This window comes from Andrographis paniculata, unplaced genomic scaffold, assembly GCF_009805555.1.
Source record: "Andrographis paniculata isolate CXL003 unplaced genomic scaffold, ASM980555v1 Contig34END, whole genome shotgun sequence".
Taxonomy (NCBI): Eukaryota; Viridiplantae; Streptophyta; class Magnoliopsida; order Lamiales; family Acanthaceae; genus Andrographis; species Andrographis paniculata.
The window spans coordinates 4,582,833-4,605,096 of record NW_026137567.1 but is presented as its reverse complement, the minus strand read 5'-3'; the positions used below and the strand labels follow the sequence as shown (position 1 = coordinate 4,605,096).

The 22,264-nt window shown below is 30.5% G+C and overlaps 3 protein-coding genes across 4 annotated transcripts; 2 read left to right on the top strand and 1 right to left on the bottom strand.

Moving 5' to 3' along the window:
- Positions 1-2,673: 2,673 nt before the first annotated feature.
- Positions 2,674-7,941, top strand: LOC127248537 (lipase-like PAD4). Its single transcript, XM_051270917.1, has 4 exons — positions 2,674-2,820; positions 3,009-3,354; positions 6,131-6,844; positions 6,939-7,941. Exons 1-4 carry the CDS (start codon positions 2,789-2,791, stop codon positions 7,770-7,772), a joined length of 1,926 nt encoding a protein of 641 aa, XP_051126874.1. The 5' UTR covers positions 2,674-2,788; the 3' UTR covers positions 7,773-7,941.
- Positions 7,942-8,044: 103 nt separating this feature from the next.
- On the bottom strand, positions 8,045-10,425 carry LOC127248538 (psbP domain-containing protein 2, chloroplastic). 2 transcript variants are annotated; one of them, XM_051270919.1, is made up of 4 exons: positions 10,027-10,425; positions 9,736-9,891; positions 8,757-9,092; positions 8,045-8,360 (listed from the first exon to the last, which is right to left on the bottom strand). In XM_051270919.1, the coding sequence occupies exons 1-3, from the start codon at positions 10,381-10,383 to the stop codon at positions 8,832-8,834; spliced, it is 774 nt and encodes a 257-aa protein (XP_051126876.1). In that variant the 5' UTR covers positions 10,384-10,425; the 3' UTR covers positions 8,045-8,360; positions 8,757-8,831. The 2 variants fall into 2 exon arrangements, with proteins under 2 accessions (XP_051126876.1, XP_051126875.1); XM_051270918.1 differs by having other exon boundaries at positions 8,733-9,092; positions 10,027-10,424.
- A 9,057-nt stretch (positions 10,426-19,482) lies between these two features.
- Positions 19,483-21,495, top strand: LOC127248669 (NAC domain-containing protein 2-like). Its single transcript, XM_051271129.1, has 3 exons — positions 19,483-19,821; positions 20,186-20,460; positions 20,588-21,495. The coding sequence occupies exons 1-3, from the start codon at positions 19,653-19,655 to the stop codon at positions 21,053-21,055; spliced, it is 912 nt and encodes a 303-aa protein (XP_051127086.1). The 5' UTR covers positions 19,483-19,652; the 3' UTR covers positions 21,056-21,495.
- The last annotated feature ends 769 nt before the right edge of the window (positions 21,496-22,264 follow it).

Sequence of the window (22,264 nt, the reverse complement as noted above, 5' to 3'; positions counted from 1 at the left end):
ATAATTGTAAATTAAGATAACTAAATAGTTTAATTAAGATTAAAAAAATTATAAAATTTAAAATTTAAAATGAGATTAAAGTGTATAATTATATTAAAAAAAAAGGAATGGACAAATTATGTGGGACGGACGAAAATAGAAAATAGGGACAACTTATTTGGGAGGAATGGAGTAATAGTATTTTAATTATATTGAGTAAGTAAAAGTAGTGTAATTATATTTTTGTCTTATTTTTTTTAATATAAAAGTAATGTTGTGATGTAAAATAAACATATTTATGAAAAAAAATTAGATATTTAATGAAATTATTACGGAGTAGTATATTTTATCTTACAAAAATAACAATTTAATATAAATTATTTATTTTTATATTATCGACATAAATTTTTCATATATAATGCATAAACTTCTTTAAATTATTAATAATAATGATGGATGGACATGGGGAGAGGGAAAAAGTATAAATTTTGTAATTTAGGTTAACACTTAACTAACATGATATTAAAGTAGGTATATCCACTGCAGAGTACCTTAAAAATACTCTCTTCGTTCCAAAAAAAACAAATATGAGGCTATTACCGTAGATACGAAAATTTAGATAAAATATAATTAGTATATAATTAAAAAATGTATTAGTAAAAATAATTATTATTTAGTAAAAATAATTATAGATTAAAATTAAGATAAGTAAATAGTTTAATTAAAATTAAGAAAATTATAAAATTTAAAATGCAATTAAAGTGCATAATTATATTTCCAAAAATAGAAATGATAAGTTACGTGGGACGAAAAAAAATAAAAAATAGGAACAAATTATGTGGGACGGAAGGAGTAATACTTTTATTTGTCTAGCAATTATATTTTCATTTTAGACCGTTATTTAAGCATTTTTTAATGGAATCAACTACGATGTAGAATTTAAAAATATTGATGTTTTCTAAATTTAAACCAAATAGATAATCGAAAATCTTACAGTTATTTACAAATATAATCAACTATCATAGTGTATTAATTAAGTTAAACTTTTATAGATCAAGTGGTGAGAATGTAATATATGACAAAGAAAAAAACACAAAAAAAAAAATAAAAATGGATGGCTTTTATATGTGTTGTTATCAAGAACTAATTTAATGTGAATAAAAATCAAGAATTTGTTTGTCCTAAATTGTTGAATACATGGACTTGTTAGACACAACTAATAACACAAAGCATGATGCAATTATGAAAAGACATAAATCTAAATTTTTCTAAACCATATTGTGTTATGTGGATTGTTATTATGTATTGTTAATTTATACTCCCTCTGTCTAAGCAAAAAGTATACATTTATTTTTAGCGTGGAGTTTAAAAAATAATAATATTTTAATTATAGTGGGTAGGTAAAAGTAATGTAATGATATTTTTTGCCTTTACTTCTTTTGGTATAAAAGTAATAATGTGATGTAAAGTAGGGATATTTGTGAAAAAAAAAAATGGAGTATTTAATGAAATGATTACTTTGTAATTGAACATCTCAAAATAGAAACATGTATATTTTCTAGACGATGGAAGGGAGTATTATGCATTTTTATAATGTACTGTCAATTTATATATTATACACACTACTTAAAAGTTAATCACCACCCTAACCCCATTATATATGTATATGTATATATACATTGCCCATTCAACATGAAAATTTGTAATTGACTTTCTTCACTTCCTAAATCTGCCACTCATATTATATACCTCCACCACTACTACTGCTACTACCTGATGATGATGATTTATGAGAATTGGAATAAATAAAAATCTGAATTTAAATAAAGTACAAATGCAGCATTTGTTTATACTTACTATTCATAATTTTATTTATTTTTTTACATATCAAATTATATTTTTATTTTTATTTTTATTTTTACATTACATGAAAAATAAAATTTACTTCCAAAATACTAAATCAATATCTTATATCACATCAAACAAATATTCTAATTTAAAATTTTCATTTTCAAAAACCTACCACTAAACAATTAATTAAATTCCAAACCTGAATGCTATATGTAATTTTCATCCAATTAAGGATGTCAACCATTAAAAAAACTCGTTGAATTGTGAGTTGTAAGATATTCATAACAAAACAAATCTAATTTCTTGCAAATTCAGGCCACAAAATTAAATCCTTATGTTTTTATATTATACTAATAACTAATTTTATATTTAAAATATTAAATCAATATCTATTTATATCAAAGCAAATATTATTTTAATAAAAAAATTAGTGAAAATAATTATTCTATAATATAAATAATTATAAATTAAGATTAAGATAACTAATTAGTTTAATTAAAATTAAAAAAAAATAAAATTTAAAAATTTAAAATTAGATTAAAGTGTGTAATTATTTTAAAAAAAATAAAAGTGACATGGTATGTGGGACGGAGGCAACGTGAACATGGTATCTGGGACTGAGCGAGTATTATTTAAAATTCAAATTCACTGCCAAACAAACATACCTATAAAAAGAAAATTTTGATATAATATTCTTAAATACAAAAAATATATATATATTTTTTTAAAAAAAGGAAAATAGTATGACTGAGTATTCAAATGTGAATTTAAAAACATACACCAAAGACATCATCGTCATCATTTTATTATTATTATTATTATTATTTATTTAATATTAGCCTTTTTATTTCTAAAAGTAATATACAGAATTTATATATTACTCCTTATATCTATAATATATGTATCATTATATATATATATATATTCCACTGGAAAGGAAAAAGGTAAGTTGAGGAAGATGAGAGGTTCAATGGAGCACGAAGCTTCCGGGTAAGTTAAATCTGAAATTCTGAAAGTTCAACACAGCACAGCACAGCACAATCACTTCAGTCTTCAATTTGACTTGAAACTTCTACGAATCCGTTCAATTCGTTATTTTAATTTCTACAATCGTATCAATCATTTACTTACTTACCTCAATCAATAATCAATTATCAATTCCATGGCCGCTGCTGCAGATTCGAGTCGAGTGAGATGCTGGCCGCCTATCTGGCCTCCACTCCTCTCCTGGAAGAGTCATGGCGGATGTGCTTCAAAGCCAACACCGCCGCGCAGCAGAGCTTCGCCGTGAATCGCGTGGGGACGGTCACCTACGTGGCCTTCTCCGGCGTGCAGACGGTCGATTGCTCGGAAGAGAGTTGCCGGAGCCTCGTGGATATGGAGACCGGAGCCGACGGAATCTTCGGCGCCTTCTGTTGTGGCCGACGGGAGGAAGAAGAAGAAGATCAACGGCCTATAATGATCCACGGTGGCATTCTGCAGTTGTTTCTCTTCTTTTACCGTTCTAGTACCTTCCAGCGCCAGGTAATTACTACTTTACCCTTTTCTCTATTTGTTCTATCAAATTAAAATTTTATTCAATTTTCATGAGTAACAGAAAAAAAATTTTGGAATTGTTTTAAAAAATTTGAAAAATAAAATTTCGAAAATAAATATAAGGTTGAGATTGAGAATGAATCGAAAATGTTAAAAACAAGAAGTTCCCAAAACAAATTTGAAAACATAATTGGTGTGTTTCTTTCGGTAGAGATTGAGAAAAAATTGATTTGAGTTTGGTATTAAAATAAAATTCGATAAAAATTTGTCTGAATTTAGTATTGAAACAATATTTGATGAGGTGTTTTGTGTAAAGTATAATTTTTTCGAAAAATACAGAGTTTAAATAATAAAATTTGAGAAAATTTGATTAAAAACCAGACCCGTACTTCCGCATAATTTTACACATGTAGTCACCATTACTTGTACATTTGTAAGAATAGAAAAGAATAGAAACTATTATAAGCAATTGTCAGAAGGAAGGAGATAATTTGTTTTCATTTGTAATCATTTAAAGTACCTTAATTTTTGTGTTTGTTAGAGGGTTTTGGATTTTGAATTGGGATTTAAATAGTAAAAATTTTGAATTTGAATAGTTGTATAATGTGATATAAGTAGCTGTTGATGTGATATTTTTAATTTAATGTTTTGAATGTAAAATTGATTTTTAGTATAATATAAAAATAAAAAATAAATTTTTGATTTAATGTTTAATTTAAAATCCAATTACATATTTGAGTCCTAGGACCACTGTTACTTTTAGACATTTATAAAAATAAATAAATATTAGGGTCCTAGGAGAATTATTATTATAATATATTTTTGAAGGAAAAACAGGGTTAGCAATAATTCAGTGATACTCTCTCCGTCCCATATACCATATCTATATCGTCGTTTTTGTCTGTCTCACATACGATGTAATTTTTCTTTTTTGAAATATGATTACAAATTTTAATCTCATTTTAATTCTTTTAATTTTATTTTTTTTAATTTTAATTAAACTAATTAGTTATTTTAATTTTAATTTATAATTATTTATATTATAGAATAATTATTTTCACTAATACACTTTTAATTATCTACTAATTACAGCCCCTCTTAAAATATTGTGCCTACAGTAAAGACGGAGGGAGTATTTGATTAATCTGTTGAAAAATGGGAAACACAAATAGATTAGTTATTTTTACATGTATTTGTCAATTGAGCATGAAAAAAATGCTTCTGGAAGTTTTTATTATGAAGGACGAAAAAAATTCTAAGAAAATCAGAGTTTTCATACTATGAGTCAATGAACGTGTTTAATCAATGGGTCCATTAATAAAGAACGTGTCGGTTTCTAATAAGGTGTCCCATTTAATTAATCCAAGTGGTTGGGATAATTTTAACCTTTTCATTTAATTTTTAAAGAAGATCATCAAAATTATTTATATATAAAATTAGTTTGGAATGACCTGAAAGGGATATAGACACGTCTTTGATTTTTATTTTTCAACCATGATTATGACTAATAATTTGGTGATTATATGACATTTGTTAATGCACTAACTATAATTAATTAGTATTGTACAAGATAGTACGCCACAACGAACATATACTACAATTGATTTTAGTACATATATAAAATAAAACAGACATTTCATGCTAATAGTCTATATAATATGTATTGTATAAACCAGTGTGTTCAAACTATATTTCATGTGCTGGTGTTAGATTAGTCCTAATTAGGGCTCTAATGTTGAATATATCTCGCATTGAAAGAAATACCAGAATCTCCTTGTCCGTTTTAAGGGATGGCCTGGTGGTGTAGGGGTTGGACTTATGACCGTGAGGTCATGGGTTCAAACCCTTGACGCCTCAGATCACCTGCCACACATGGTTCGCTGGATCTACCCGGATAACTTATATATATATATATATATGAAAAAGGACAGGATTTGTTTATGATTGCCTTTTTGGTGGGTTGGATTTTGCTGGTCAAAATTGGCATCTTTGTGTAAGAATCTGCCAAAACTATTCGAAATCCTTTATAATCAAGGAATATGTTGGGTTCAATGTTTCTAGGTGTATTGATGACAATTAGTACTAGTGAAAAAACAGCATCTTGATTTCATTATTTTCAATTGTCTGCCATCTTGATTTCTACTGTAGAACTCATATGTACTATATGAAAACATTTGATCATTGATCATCAAGATCATGAGAATGGTTAGCCACTCACTGGGACTAACTGGCCCCAACACACAAACTTAATTCTATTGCGTACAATCATATGCTGCCCGTCGATACTCGGATTGTCGCGTCGGATTCGAGTTGAAAGCCTCAATTCTAATTCGATCCGTTTATTATCATGTTGAGTTCGTGTCAACCCGTATATATAATCAGATTAAAATCCTCGACCCAAACCCAATTACTCCCTCCCTTTCATATCTATGTATCTGTTTGCTTTTTGCACAGAATTTTAGAGATACTAGTATTACATTAAAATATAGTATGAATAAAATAGAAATAACTAAAATAACTTTATTACTAATATTGTGTGATACAAAGATAATGACATTTGTGTAATATATTATAAGTTGTAAGAGTATTTGTAATATTAAATAGACACTACGATTACTAAAAGAAAAAAATGAATACTTTGTTACGAGGCGGACCAAAATAAAAATAAATAGATTGTTAAGGAACAGAGAGAGTATTTGATTTCAAATTGTCGTACGACCCTCGTATCATAAAATCAACTAATAAAAACCTCCAATGAATGCAGATGCACCAAATAATGAACGAAAGCAAGTCAGTTGTGGTCGCCGGCCATTCCCTGGGAGGATCAATGGCTACCATGACAGCCCTTTGGCTCTTGTCCCTGATCCAAAGCACCTGTGCTACACTCAAAGTCCTCTGCATCACCTACGGCTCGCCGATGCTCGGAAACGAGGCGTTCTCCCAAGCGCTCCGCCGCGAGCGATGGGACGGGAACTTCTGCCACATCGTCGCGCCGTACGATGTTGTCCCGAGAATGCTGTTCGCTCCGGCGACCCCGCTCATGGGCGAGTTTCTTGCACTCTTCCAGTTCTGGCAGACCTCCATGGCGGATCCATCTTTCGCGCAATTCGCTTCCCAGATACACTACGAGATCAAAGGCCGGGTATTCGATACTATCCTGTCTTACACTAAAGAGAGGGCGCGAGGAGACGAGGTTCGAACAACTTCATTTTGCCCGTCGGGGAGTTACATGTTCTGCACCGACAAGGGCGTGATTTGCTTGGACAACAGAGCAGCTATCGTCACGCTGCTTTACTTGACATTCGCAAATGGGTCTGCCGATTCTTTCGTCATGGATCATCTCAATTACGGAGATTACATCGGGAAAGTTTGCTGGCAGTACTTACAGAAGAAGAGTTTGACGGACGCGGGGAGTTCTAAGTCGAGCAGCGAAGCTGGGATCGCATTGGCCTTACAAGCATCCGGGATATATTCTCAGGTAACCTTAATCTCCTCGACTACTTCCATATCTATGACACATTACAAAGAAATCGCTACAGATTTGACGAGCTTGCACTTGCGCTTTCCTACAGGAACCGATGTACGGGACGGCGAAAGACTGTCTTGCTATTGCAAGACATTCGGGATGTAAGCGCAGCCTCAACAACGCTAAAATGGCTGTTTCCTTAGCCAAATTCACTCCTCTGAGGGCTCAAATAGAATGGTACAAAACATATTGCGACGAATCTGACGATCAGATGGGATACTACGATGCGTTCAAGCGAAGAACGGCTTCAAAGAGAGGTTCCAAGGTCAACATTAATCGTCTCAGGCTCGGGCAGTTTTGGGACGACTTGATCAACATGCTTGAAACCAATCAATTGACACACGATTTCCATAACACACCAAAGTACGTCAACGCTTCCCAGTTCTACAAACTCCTAGTCGAGCCCCTGGAAATCGCCGAATACTATAGAACACTTATGCACAAGAAGAAAGGCCACTATATCGAGCATGGAAGGCCGAAAAGATTCAAGGTTTTCGACAAGTGGTGGAGATCAAGAAAAGTCGGAGACGAAGAAAGCAACCCGAGAAGCAGGTTTGCAAGCTTAACGCAAGATTCGTGCTTCTGGGCTCAGGTGGAGGAAGCAAGGGATAGCATATACCTCATTGCTGGACACATGGATCCGGGGAAGCATTCGGTTTTGCTGGAAAAAGTCGAAAAGTTTGAACAATACACAAGGGGAATGATCGAAAGGAAAGAGGTTTCTGTAGATGTACTGGCGAAAAACTCAAGCTACAGTCTATTCCTAGAGGAATGGAGAGAGCTAAAGTCCCAGCTACAGCTACTCCCGCCTCGATTCCCAGCTTCACAAGACAATATGGTTCAGGACATCATTTTAGAAGGCGACGACACTTACTTGTAGGCTTTCCAAGCCGTGAACCTTGTGTTGTGCGCCTTGCGATGTCTCTTTTATATATATATATATATATAAGCTGAATTTATCTTTAGTAAAGACAGCTATACCTCGTACGAGAACAGGTTTGTATATATATATATATATATAATGCAGGAAGATGTCGAAAATTTAAATCTATGCTTCTAGTAGATCTTAGCAAAGAGCTTATGCTATAAGCAATAAAAGGACTCTACAACCACACTCTATAAATTCTGGTCATGTCGCATTCTAATGGACGATTACGTCAATTTATTCAGCACTAAATTCCTTGGATTAACATTCAAAAGAGTGTATATGAATCCTTCTGAATGTGGCAAGGAATGCTTAGCAGAACAGCACCCGTTGGATAAATAAAACCTTTTACTGGGAATTGCAACAAACATGATCCAAAACCTCTAGCTATATTAGAATGAATGAATGATTAAAGTACATACATATACCTGGAATTAAGTTACTTATACGCGAAGCCAATACACGAATGCCCGTTGAAAGAATATTTAGTATTTACGGTTTAATCTGTCCAGTCCATCATTCGTCTGGATAAAGCAGTGAGACCTGGAACAAGATCATTTCGTAAGTGGACTGTATAGAGGATCCGAATTTTATTTCAGTAAGAAATGTTTCAACAGCTCAACTGAAGAAGACTAATTAAAATAAGCCAAATTCTTCACAGTAACACATTCTGCTTTTAATCTTTGCACTGACCATTTTGAATGTTTACAGATTCGCTGATCAATTAGGCAAAAGCGAAGCATAGCAATTCAAAGTGGCATATTGATTATTACTCTTCAACAAAATTAACATATTGCACCAGCAGCACTATTGATATGTTCCCTCAGCTTCACAATCAACAAACCATCTAAGTAGTGGCACAAATACTTCCTACGACGGTATTGATAATTTCAAACGGCAAAAGGCTAAAATTACCTTAGGAGAGCAGCTTCAATTTACCTCAATTGCTTTGCTCGAGGATGCAATACAAGAAGTTGATCCATCATGATTAAAAAACTACCATTTGTTTCCTCTTCAGGTTGAAGAAATGGCATCAAATGAATGCAGAACTTGTTCCAGCATCATTCTCCTTTCCACATCCAGCGAGTTTTCTAATCCATCAGACTGTGTAATATTCAAAAGGTAGAGCTTCTTAGATGCCACAAAAGCAGCAGAAAAGATCCTTTTCAGCCCTCCTCTGGTGCTATCGACCTTATATTCAAACTCATATACTTTAGTGCCAGCCTGGCCCGATCTCTCCGAGAAAGAAATGACCTCAGCTTCCTTTGTGCTTTCCTAATATTTCGAAGTTCTATTTTTTAGGAAATTTACCAGTCAAAGAGAATAGGATTACAAGGTATAGCTAAAAATGAAGATTAACCATGGAATAATAATTCCAAATTCAGGGAAGTTAATTAAAGAATACATACGTGTGTTTCGAGGAGTTTCTGATTGAAGTTTGAAACATCTTACAAGGGATAAAGAACAATGTGTCACATAAAGACATATTTTCTGAAAGTGGAGACTTTATCACTAGATTTCATGAACACTCGGCAAATACACATTATTGTATCAAGATATTGTTGGGATAATCTTTGGGTCACAATACATATTCAGAGGCAAACACCACCAAAACTAAACATGCTCTGCATTTGAATACAATTTCTAATCCTTAAACACAACTACACAAGTTTCGTCATTGTTTACATCCCACAGTTTCGGAAGTTTTGGGCGTAACTTTTTCAAAAAAATATATCGAAACAAATGCCTATTTCATCTCTCAAAACATAGCACAACTACACTGTTTTTTACTATTTTCAAAATTCTCTCTAAACAAAACCTATATTTTTCTTAACATTGCAGTCGACGCGATGGAATCTGCATACAGTACATTAAAGTGTATTCAAAATTATGAGCTCAGACAAAAAATGGAGCAGACCTTGCGCCTTTCAGCCTGAATAAGCTTATCCGCTACGAATTCAGGAGTCCCAAATTCACTGAGACTTGAAATGCGAGTCGGATTCACCACTACACCTACATTGTTTGCCTTCTTGTTAGGATCCTCAAAAAGAACTGTTGCCCCTGCCTTGTCTACCTGATTACATATATACATGTATATATGTATATACATTAGTCCCCAAAACGATAAGCCCAAATTGGAGAGTTTCGATGAATGATCAACGCTCGGCCAGCACATTTCCTAAGTGAGAAACTGAAACGGGGTTCGAACCTTAATCCAGGAAGAAGGCACGAGGAGAGTGAAGCCTTCTTGGGAATCAGTGTAACTAACAAGCTCCGGCTCCGGCGCCGGCGAGGCAAGGGCCATGGGCAAGCACAAGGGAAGCTCCAGTGATGCTACAAATCCGACAATTGAGAGGCTGAGAATTCTTCTTCCCAGAGAAACTGCCAGTGGAGGGGATAACGTGGGGGACGAAAACGAGGCTTTTGGCTTTCTGTGTGGAGGAGTTGCAGCGAGATTGTGAAGAAGGTGGGAATGGTGTGAAGAAGAAGGATTAGAGAGTCCACACAAGGCCATTGCTGAGTGGTTCAAGTGCTCAACGACGATCGAAAGTGATTGGATTAGCATTTAGCTGTGATTCTGCGCGGAATCTGGAATGGATTTTGGATCATCGCGCTCTCACTGCATCTGCGGATTCGTCGAGAAAACTGTCGCGACGTACATTTCCTAATTGGGTATGGGCTTTTCTGTAATTGGGCTTTTAAATATTGGGCTTACTCTGAAATGGGCCAAACTTGAAAATTAAAAGTTTGTTTAGTTTTATTTTAAATCTTAAATAATATTTTGGATATATGATATTTTATTAAAAAATAATATATATATTTTTTTAAATAATATAAAAGTTGAATAGTCCACACCCGTGAATTTTTCATATTAATTAATTAGTATGTGAGTTAGTGATATATAGGCTGTTTTTTCTATATTGATTAATTAATGGGTAAGTTAATAAATATTTCCTTCACCTAATTACTTAACATTAAAAATTTCATAATATCTATATAAATGTTTACACAAAGATTATTATAATATTAATATATTTGTATTATAAGACACTATTTTATATACACTCTTTTAATGTCTAACCTCTTCAAAAAAAATTTACACAAAAATTGAGGATTTCTTTTTAACGACGGTTAAAGCCCTTCGGCCGGAGGCGGAGAGTGCGTAGCAAGGAACATAAAAAAAAATAGGAAGATTGAGTGGACAATTAAAATGGAAAATTTTTGAGTGGACTGAGAAAATATTATTTTATTAGTCAGTAGAATTATGTAAAATAATTTTGACATATTTTCTCTTTAAGTATAAAAAAATATATTTTGTAAAAAACAAGATACTTTGCTATTTGTATATTGATTACATAATAAAAAATAGATACTATTAATGAAAATAATATATTAAGTTGAGACGGATAAATATATATTATGTTGGAATAAAAAATTATTAAGTACGTATTCAAATAATAACAACTACAATTCTGACGTTATTGAAACTATTTATGTATGTACATATACATGTATATATATTTTGAAAAAAAAATTATTTTTTGTCTAAATATAACCAAAATTCATTAATTTTGGTCCAAATATAAAATTTTTATCAATTTTTGGTCCCAATATAACTAAAACTCATCATTTTTTGTCTCAATATAACCAAAACTCATCATTTTTGTCCCAATATAAATTTTTTATCAATTTTAGTTTCAATATAATCAAAACTCATCATTTTTTGTCCCAATATAATTAAACCTTATCTTTTTTGGTCCCGCCGTCAACAAACCGACGGAAAATGCTAACGTGGACTTGCAAGATTGTGCAATTTCTTCAAATATAAATATGAGGTTTGACTTCTTTTCACGTCAGTATTTTTCGTCGGTTTCTTGACGGTTGGACCAAGAAAGATAAGGTTTGATTATATTAGGACAAAAAACGATGAGTTTTTGTTATATTGAGACTAAAATTGATAAAAAATTTATATTTGGACAAAAATGATAAGTTTTGGTTATATTGAAACCAAAATTAATAAAATTTTTATATTGAGACCAAAATTAATAAATTTTGATTATATTAGTACTAAAAATAATTTTTTCTGGTATATTTTTAAAATTTAATAGTATATAAAAGGAAGAGAATATTCAAGAGGGACGCGGAGAGTATACATTGAATTTGAATTATTAATGAGGTGCATGCCACTTTGGACCGTTGTTTTATTCCTTCAATTTTTATTTAATTAATTTTTTATTTAAACTTAGTCTTTAGTCAAAACCTCCATGACGACTCTAACATTGTTTACGAACACATATATATATATATATATATGAAATTTATTGTCATATTTATCGATAGTAATTTTTAAAATATATATTAAATGTTTTTCTATAAAATATTCAATTATGTATTATTTTAACAAAAGTTTCAAGAACAAGTCACTTTCATACTTTAATTTAGTTTGATTTGAAATTTTTGATTTAAATTTATATAGTAAAATAATACCCTCTCCGTCCCAGATATCATGTTCACGTTGTCGTTTCTGTCCGTCCCACGTACCATATCACTTTCATTTTTTTGGAAAATTATTACACACTTTAATCTCATTTTAAATTTTTTAATTTTATTTTTTTAAATTTTAATTAAACTAATTAGTTATCTTAATCTTAATTTATAATTATTTATATTATAGGATAATTATTTTCACTAATACATTTTTAATTATTTACTAATTATACCCCTCCTAAACTACCGTGTCTACAGTGTAGCAGGCACGGTATCAGGGACGGAGGGAGTATTTGATAAGATATTTTATTTGAAAAAATATATCTTTTTAACTATATATATATATATAATTCAAATAATAAAATTTATAAATTTTGTATTGAAATAACACTTCACATCCGTATGGAGGAAAGTTAAAATAGAAAAGAATGGGAAGAATGATAGTCATGCACACAGACGGACCTACTTGAGGCTAAGGAGGCGGCTGAGCCTGACCCCCAAAACTATTATTTTATTTATTAAATAATAATAATTATTATCTATCCTTTTTATCAATTTACCCTCGTTTTTTTATTTCATAGTTAAAAAATTAATTAAAATTTTGTAGTTTTGTTGATTTGCATTTTTAATCTTTAATTTTTTAAAAAATTTAATAAAAATATTAAATTTTATGTAGGTTTATTGAATTTTCTTTAAACATTTAAAATTTGTTTGAACGATTTCTCATAGATATCATAAAATAAAATATACACACAAAAAATTAATAATTTAATATAAAATATTATTTATATATTACCAACACAATTCATCATACCTAACATAAATATATATATTCATTTAAAGACACAAAGTGAACAAACTTTTAATTTTTTTCCTAATTTTTTTTCTTTTTTTATTTATCCAGATACACCGAGAGAAATATAAAAAATCAAACAAATAAACAAACATTGAATCAATACAAATAAACCAATATTTTGCCCCGGAATTTTACAGTCGATTCCATCACTAGTCATGCATGATGTATAATACTCCATCCGTCCCAAACACCCTACAACATTTTTTTTTGTCCCAAACTCACTGCAAATTTTCAAATTTAGAAATAATTAATAATATTTTTATACATATATTAATATACACTTCACTTTATCCCATCACATCACTCAAATAAAAAAAAAATAATCATTTCACTCTCCAATCACATCACTTAATATCCACGTTATCTCAAATTATCATACTTAATACTCTCCACAAAAAATTCTCGTCCCAAACACAAATGTTGCACGATGTTTGAGACGGAGGGTTTACAATATGTTGAATATTATTATCTAATATTAACAAATTGTGAAAATTTCTCTTTAGATACAACGATGGAAGAATATTTCTTATAAAGATCAATTGATTTTAAATGGAAATTTTAAATATCTTCTTAACACAATATAATAAAATAAATAATAGATCCATCATAATCATCATCCTATTGCCTATTGCCTATTCCTACATTTGACCGACCCCTATCAAAAACTAACCACATCCAAAGTACTAGCGGATTTTCAAAAGGGAATAAAATCCACAAAGAATCAATAAAATTAGAGTCTATTTATTTTGTAAAATAGTTTGAAGAGATATTTTTTTAGATGAGGTATAGAAAATTTTAGATAATATAAAAATAATAAATATGTGTATAAAAATAATAATGGATCTGCTTCTTTTGTGAAATTTTTTAATATATTCTTTTAAAAAAATTAATATATTACACACACTTAAATCTTCAAACTAAAACACAGAACAATTACATCCTTAATTTTTGCTGGGAAAATTTTCTCTGAAAGAACACATTTTTTGCATGAGTAATATGAATAAACAATATATTTGTTTACTTTATCTGTCATTCAATTTTATTCCCATTTTTTTTTTGTTATTAAAGAGTATTTTATTTTATTTTCTAGAAGAAAAATTTGTTTGTACTCTTTTACTATAAAACGTAACAAAAGTATATATTCACATTAAAATACATGTTGAATAGTACGTGAATATTTTTGGAGGACAAACGAAATATTATTTAAAGTAAATTATGTACCAAAAATAAAGATAAAAGTTAGTAGTATAATTTTTACTAACAAAATAATAAGAATAATGTTTATTATTACAGTTCAAAAAAAAATATAAATCTAGATGACATTAAGAATAATAAATAAGGTTAAGGTTTTTTTTTTTTTTTTTTGATAGCTTAGATATTTCTATTATTTCAAAATAATAAAAATTCAAAAGAAAATTTTATAATTGATATATTATTTATGGAGTAAAATTGAAATATTGTATGATAATTAAAAAACAAAGACACTCGCACTCTATTCGCTTATATATTTTAAGCTTGTGATTGTTTTATTCACAAACAGATTTTTAAAAATAAAAAATAATAATAATAATATGCAATATCTATTTCTGTTTAAAAAATTATATTTTTATATTCAAAACATTACATCATTTGTGTCACATTGGATATTTTTATTTTCTATTTAATTATATTCATATTTTTTAAAACAGCTTAAAACTTTAAAACCCTTTCAAAATATGGTTAATTATAACATAATTAGATGCAACTGCAAGCATATGTATTTGTATTGTGAAATGTTTTAGGGTGTTATTCTTTGGTACAATTCCTCCCGAACCTCATATTCATTTACTGTCGAATACTATTTTGGCGCGAGATGGACCTAGGAGAACAAGTCTGCAACGTAGCTTCATAGGCGTTGACTACACGTATATCTCCCCTCTCTACCATTTCATCTTATGTTTGTTACTCTGTTTTTTCTCTCTCCTCCATTATTTCTCATTTTCCATTCGTGCTCTTTATTTTTCTCCCAAATTTTCTTAACCCCCTTCGTCGCAAAACAAAAATCGTGGGACTTTAGCGATTTTGTCGGCGAGTGAAGCAAAGGATTGCCGCGAAGGATTTCAGGAGACGCACGTTGACGGGGAGATAGGGTTTCCGGCGGTTGAGCGTAAAGAGGTAAGGAAAGTCGAACTACATTTCAATTTGGGATTAATTGGTTAGTCCATTTCGTAAATTTGTGCAATTTTCGATAAATATGTGATAGGATCATCGTACACACCAATCTAGCGTTGCCTTCATTCTTTGCTAAGGGTTTCATTTGGGAGTCAAAAGAATATGGATAGTTGTACACGACTGTGAACTTAGGTCTATTTTTCTGTTTCAATTTCTACGGGAAGCAACCACTTATACGAAATGCGCACGGCCGTGCTTGATTGATTCTATTATGCTGCTTTTAGTGTTACGTGAAGCACACAACAAACAACAATCGACCACCGCTGTGCAAATATGGCTGCATTTCCCTGTCCGATGCATTTAGTGTTGTTTCTGAACAACCACGGACTCATGCGTAGCCGTGTACACGCTTGTTCTTCCGCATGTAGCTGTAAGCAAGAATTAGAAGTAGATCCGAAATTCTGTTTTTCTTTTTAGTTACGGATGAAAAAATAATAATAAAAGAGAAAAAAAAAATCACTCTTTATATATATTCAATTACTTTTATATTTAATATAAATTATTTTTAATTAAATTAAAAATCTCATCACTCCAATCATCATCTATTAAATCACTATTCAATAAAATTCCTCGTACCACAATAAAACCTACTACACTAAAGAAGCACAGATTCTCAAAGCTTTTAAAAAATTCAAATTCAAACCAAATCCAAACTCAATCTTTCCAAATCCAACATAAAGAAACACACCGTTAGTTAATTTATTTTTTGAGTTATATATATAAAAAAAAATAAAAAATTACAAGTTCGAATATAAAAAGTTTTTCTAGAAATTTATAATAAAAAACAGAAACAGATTCCGTTTAAAGTCCACACTTAAAATAAAACTACATATAGAGATACTTTTCAATTGTAAATATAGAATTAAATGTATGTAGTCCATAATAATAATAATAATAATAATAATAATCAAATGATTTTTAAAAAGTCCAGATTCAAAGAGAGACAGTAGATATTTCAGGAATTTATTAGAAGTTGGCAGGCAGCTTCGTGCGTGTTTAGATGACGTCATGGAACACGTCATTAAATACTAAAAAAAATAATGATAAATAAATAAAGATTGTGTGTTGACTGCTGGGTTTCAGTTAATTTTGTCGTAAAGTGAAAAAGACGTCTATTCCTGGCGGGGAACATCTGGGCCCCACTTTTTTTCTTGACTGGTCAACATCTCTATTGTTGTGGATCAACTTCGATCTGTAAATGTTTTTTTTTATTATTTAATTAATAAATAATTAAAAAAATTAATTAGTAAAATAAATAATGTATAGTAAAAATAATTGTAAATTAAGATTAAGATAATTAAATAGTTTAATTAAGATTTAAAGAATTATAAAATTTAAAATAAAATTAAAATGTATAATTATATTTTTTAAAAAAAGAATTATATTTGACAGACGAAAATAAAAAAATATAGATTAATTTATGGATCGAGGGAGTAGCATTTTAATTAGTAATTTTTTGTTTTTTTTTTAATTTAGAGATAAAAAGATGCATTACTAGTATAAAAAAAAATATTTTGTATTAAATTATCAATTTTATTAATTAATATATTGTTTCTGTATATATATATATATATATTATAACTTTTTATAATATTAAGAAAAAAAAAAAAGGTTACATATACAGTTTTAGTTTGATAAACACCTATCTATCCGTCAAAACTAATCTCTACATCCGGATATAATAACACGAGTACACGGTAAATACGAAAATTTAGAATGGATGCCATTAGTAATAATTAAAAATATATTAATAAAGTTAATTTCAAAATAATATAAATAATTATATACTAAGATACTTAAAACACAATTAAAGTGTAATTCTTTTTTTTTTTTAATGACATAAGACGTGACATGAATAAAAAAAAAATGATATTACCTAATTTTCAAATTATCTTAAATTACCATACTTAATATTATTTACTTAAATTTTCGTGCCGAACTCAAATATTGCATGGGGTTTTAAATGAATGTAATAGTATTGTTTGTTCATAATTACAATATATACTATATAAAAGTACGTTATGTGTTAAAAGTAACTGTTGCATATGATATATGAAATTATATCTTATGTCATTTTAAAATTTAATACCGTAAATGCCGTCGTTTCAAATACTTACGATGAGATGAAAAAAGAGAGAGAAAAAACTTTTAAAATTGAAATCATCAATTCTTCCTAATAATTATAATAACAATAATCTAAGGAAAAAAAAAAAAAGATATGATCTTAAAATTATTATAAACTAATTATCGATTAAAGCAATTTTATGCATTTTGATTTGAGGACTTTTAAAATATTATACATTTTATTATTATTATTATTATTATTATTATTATTATTTTGAACAATGCAGTACAAATTTTAATTTTTTTAGTTTATATATTATATTAAAATTTAAGAATATAATTAAGATACTAAATTTAAGAAATTGTACGTTTTAATTACAATGGATAATTACATTTCTTTATATAATTTTAAAATAAATTATAGAGGCTTATAGGAATTAGTGCAATAGAATACTTCATCTCCATCTGTTATTCAAATCTATGATCACTTTCATTTTTGGGTTGTCATCGAAAAATATTCTCATTTTTTTTAATGTAAAAAATCATTCAACTTTTGTACTGTTTTTAACTATTAAAGAGAAAATTAATAATTATTACTCAATTTTATTAAAATTCGTGCACAAAGGGAGTATTATTTTGATAATTTTGTCAGTTTAAAAATAATTTTAATTATATATATTTGCTATTTTTTTTTTTATATATAAAAAATCACTAAAATACGAAATCAAATTACTTCTACTTAAATGGATTTATTTTTTCTAAAGTCAATATATAGTTATACAATACCCTTACGTTGAATTCAATGATTAATAATAAATGTAATGATGTAGTTAAAAAGTGTCGGGGGCGAAAGTTATCTTAAATTAAAAATCGGCGACGAAATTTTATGAAAATGAATGCTACAAATAAAGTGATTAAAACGTGTTGAGGGTTGATGACGTCATGTGTATAGGTATCACAAGAAAGCTGACGTGTTCTGCCTATCTCATAACTAATGTTGTTTGAACTCCATGTGTTTCTTTTTATTTGATTTTGAAAATTTTGGTTTGCGTTTATTATTAAAATAATATTTTATCCGTTTAGTTACAAAGTAAATATTTATTTATAGCGCAAGTAGTTATAAGTAGTGTAATGACATTTTTGTCCTTATTTTTTTTTTTTGTGTAAAAGTAACGATGTTATGTAAAATAATGGTATTTGTGAAAAAAATAATGTATTTAATGAAATATTTACCTTATAATTGAACGTTCCAAAATATAAATACGTATGTTTTGTAACTGGATTAAAAACAACAATTTTTTAGGTGAAAAGGTAAACAATAAGAATATTCCTATGCGATCATATCTATAAACTTTTATTGTATTAGGAAAAACTCTTCCATTTTAATAACCTTAATTTTTATAATTAAAGAAATTTAAAAAAATCATTATTCTAATTTTTATTATCGTACCAAATATTTTTTTTATTCTATATAATTTGTCCATTTTTCAATCTATCTCATATAATTTATAACTTTTTTAATTAAATTATTTAATTATTTAAATTTAAATTTATAATAATTTTTATTAATATATATTTTAAATTATTTATTAATTATATAATATCTAAAATTTTGTGTCCACCTATGGATAAATTAATTGGAACGAAAGGTTAGTAAATAAATAGATTTTAGGGGTAGACGGGTGGGGGTCAGGGGCGGGGGCGGTTTTATTTACCGTTTCTAGAAAGGTATTGGCTGTTGACCACTTTGGAGGAAATTGTGACGGAAGCAGTGAGGTAAGCACAAGACACGTGGCATCCCATAACTTGACGCTCAAGGTCGATGCATATTGCACTTCCTTTTTATGTGGCGGCGCTACTGATCTTATTCTTATCACCCAGCAGGCACGTTTATTTGAAATATTTTAATATTTATATATTATTTTTATTTTTATTTTTATTTTAAATTTTCACACACACACCCGCACCCACACGTGTGGTGACTGGTTGGGATGAGTCACAGCGCGCAAGTCAGAGTGCGTGCGTGTATATATACAGCCCACGCCTTCCATTTTCTTCGATTCACGGAATCTGAAGTCTAACCATTCACACGGCGGCCGGCGGGAGACCACAGAGGATATCTATCTGCTACTGCTAGAGAGGGAAGGAGGGAGGGAAGAGAAAGTCTGCTTGCGGGTCCAAGGGGGACGACAATTTGTGTTGAGAGCTCGTATTGAATGAAGATTGGTCAACAGCAATTGAATTTGCCGGCGGGATTTAGGTTCCATCCGACGGATGAGGAGCTAGTGGTGCATTACCTTTGCCGAAAGTGCGCCGGCCACCAGATTGGAGTGCCTATTATTGCTGAGATTGATCTCTACAAGTTTGATCCATGGCAACTTCCAGGTTAGGCTCTGCCTAGGGTTAATTGCCCCTTTCTTCCGTGATTTTGTTTTTCATCCCTATTTTGGTGGAACTTTTTTCGTTCAAACTTCAATTTGGATATTCATTTGTTTATATCTTCGTTATTTGATTTTTATCGTGGTAACGATTCGTGTATAGCTATTTCGCCCAAATTATACTTTTCGAATGCTCCACTTTCTCGAATTTCTGTGTTTTTAGATTCACTTTACATGAACATTATAGGTCGAATCATATCTGATATGTTCAAAAGTTTTCACTCACTGTTAGCTTCTGTATATACGCCTTTCCGATTGTGGATGAAGTTCGAGTGGTTCCTGATGTTGTGTGGTTGTATCATTGATTACAGAAATGGCTGTGTACGGTGAAAAAGAGTGGTATTTCTTTTCTCCAAGGGACCGGAAATATCCCAACGGTTCACGGCCGAATCGGGCGGCAGGGACAGGTTACTGGAAGGCCACCGGCGCCGATAAGCCTGTGGGGAAACCGAAGACTCTGGCAATCAAAAAGGCTCTCGTCTTCTATGCCGGAAAAGCTCCAAGAGGTGTCAAAACCAATTGGATCATGCACGAATACCGCCTCGCCAATGTGGACCGATCTGCCGGAAACCGAAAGAATTCGAGGGTACTTAACTTCATCTTGCTTCATGTGCTCTGTTAATCAATGGCTGGTTACAGAGGATTGATCACTGGATTCTGGAATTCGGATAGAAACTCATTTTTCTTGAATTGTGTATGATTTGTAATTACAGCTTGACGATTGGGTATTGTGTCGACTATACAACAAGAAAGGAGCTATCGAAAAGCATTTGAATGTGGATCAGAAGGAAGTGCAGTTCTCGGACAGCGAAGAACAGAAGCCGAATGTGGATGAACTAATGCCATGCAGCGGAACGTTAGCACCACCGGAGAAGACAACATTGTCATCAACCCAAATGATGAACGACCACATGCATTTCGACACATCCGAATCAGGGCCAAAGCTGCAAACCGACTCGAGCAGCTCAGGCCATGAGCTGTCGCCTGAGTTCATATACGACAACAGGGAGGTCCAGAGCGAGGCCAAATTGAGCATGAGCGATTTCCAGAGTAGCCTCGATGTTCAGCTGAATGACTTCGACGGGTTCCAAGATGACCTGTTCTTCGGGTCGCAAATGAACTACAACGATCAGATCTCTCTGTTTCAAGATGTCTTTGCTTACATGCAGAAGCCCTTCTAAGTTTTTCGAGGCTTGAATAGCCGCAGCCATGTGTATACACCAGGTACATACATACGTAGTGATTGCTTTCGAGAGCCTTGAGACGTTGGAGAGAGTTGTCGATTGTTGTCTGAAATCGGAAGCCCAGAGCAGCGCGGCGATTGTTGATTCGAGTGAAAAGATTGCCATGAGAAGTGAATGCAGGAGGGGATGAAGTGGAGGGTGTTGGTCTAATTCGGTTCGATTTGATTTAGGAAGTATAGCAACAGAAAACAGGGCATTCTTGCCATGGTTAAAAACCTCCATAGTTTGTGTGAGTGTCTATGTTGTTGTTAGCTCTATTCTTTCCATTTGTATTATGGATAGAATATGTAGTGTAGCATTCTTGTTCTTGTTCTTATTCTTATTCTCATTCCCATTCTTGCAGTAAACACAGGCAATAAAATTTTGGATTTAATTTATTATAGAGTTTAATTGCTATCAATAATGATTGATGGGATGTTTTATAGATTAAAAAAGAAAAAAATTCAATTTTACCGGCTATAAAAGACAATCTCACTCGGATTACGGGACCTACACATATTAGTACAGTTACTTCTTTTTACAAAAACAAACAACTAGAAAATTGTGTCAAAAAATACACAAGAGTGTTTGTGTGTAACTGAAGTTCAAAACTTATTTTTTAATTATTCACGTTCTAAATTCTTTACTATTATTTTGAATTGAATATTTATCTTTTTTATTTTATTTTATTTATTTTTATTTTTTGATCTTTATAAAAAAAAAATTGATTTATTTATTATTATTTTTTGACAATCGTATTTAAAAAACAATATTGAAATAACAAAATGATATATTTAATTAAAAAAAAAATACAATACACTAATTAAATATGATCATGTTTAAACATACCATTTTGGATCTAACATGACTATATAAAATTGAGTCAATTTTTAGACTTATAATATCATATATATTCAAGTTAATATGACACCAAAATTAATTAATTTTAATAATCAAAGTTAATAACAATATATCCTCTGGTACTTACTCCAATAATAATTCTAATTGTGTCATGAGTTTAAACCATATTTTTAAAAAAATGTCCAGATGTGTGAGTATTGAACTTGTGATCATAAGATTACGGGTTCAAACCCTGACGTCTCGTGTAACCTGCACTACATGTTTAGCTTAACTAGACTTGCCTTTATTCAAAATAAAAATAAATTA

Excerpts from the sequence above, each read along its gene's own strand:
- LOC127248669 (XM_051271129.1), top strand. The coding sequence starts at position 19,653 with ATGAAGATTGGTCAACAGCAATTGAATTTGCCGGCGGGATTTAGGTTC. Across the intron at positions 19,822-20,185 it reads TGATCCATGGCAACTTCCAG|AAATGGCTGTGTACGGTGAA; the intron begins GTTAGGCTCTGC and ends CATTGATTACAG. Across the intron at positions 20,461-20,587 it reads GAAACCGAAAGAATTCGAGG|CTTGACGATTGGGTATTGTG; the intron begins GTACTTAACTTC and ends TTGTAATTACAG.
- LOC127248537 (XM_051270917.1), top strand. The coding sequence starts at position 2,789 with ATGAGAGGTTCAATGGAGCACGAAGCTTCCGG. Across the intron at positions 2,821-3,008 it reads ATGGAGCACGAAGCTTCCGG|ATTCGAGTCGAGTGAGATGC; the intron begins GTAAGTTAAATC and ends CCGCTGCTGCAG. Across the intron at positions 6,845-6,938 it reads CATCCGGGATATATTCTCAG|GAACCGATGTACGGGACGGC; the intron begins GTAACCTTAATC and ends GCTTTCCTACAG.
- LOC127248538 (XM_051270919.1), bottom strand. The coding sequence starts at position 10,383 with ATGCTAATCCAATCACTTTCGATCGTCGTTGAGCACTTGAACCACTCA. Across the intron at positions 9,892-10,026 it reads TGCCTTCTTCCTGGATTAAG|GTAGACAAGGCAGGGGCAAC; the intron begins GTTCGAACCCCG and ends ATATGTAATCAG. Across the intron at positions 9,093-9,735 it reads TTCAGGCTGAAAGGCGCAAG|GAAAGCACAAAGGAAGCTGA; the intron begins GTCTGCTCCATT and ends TCGAAATATTAG.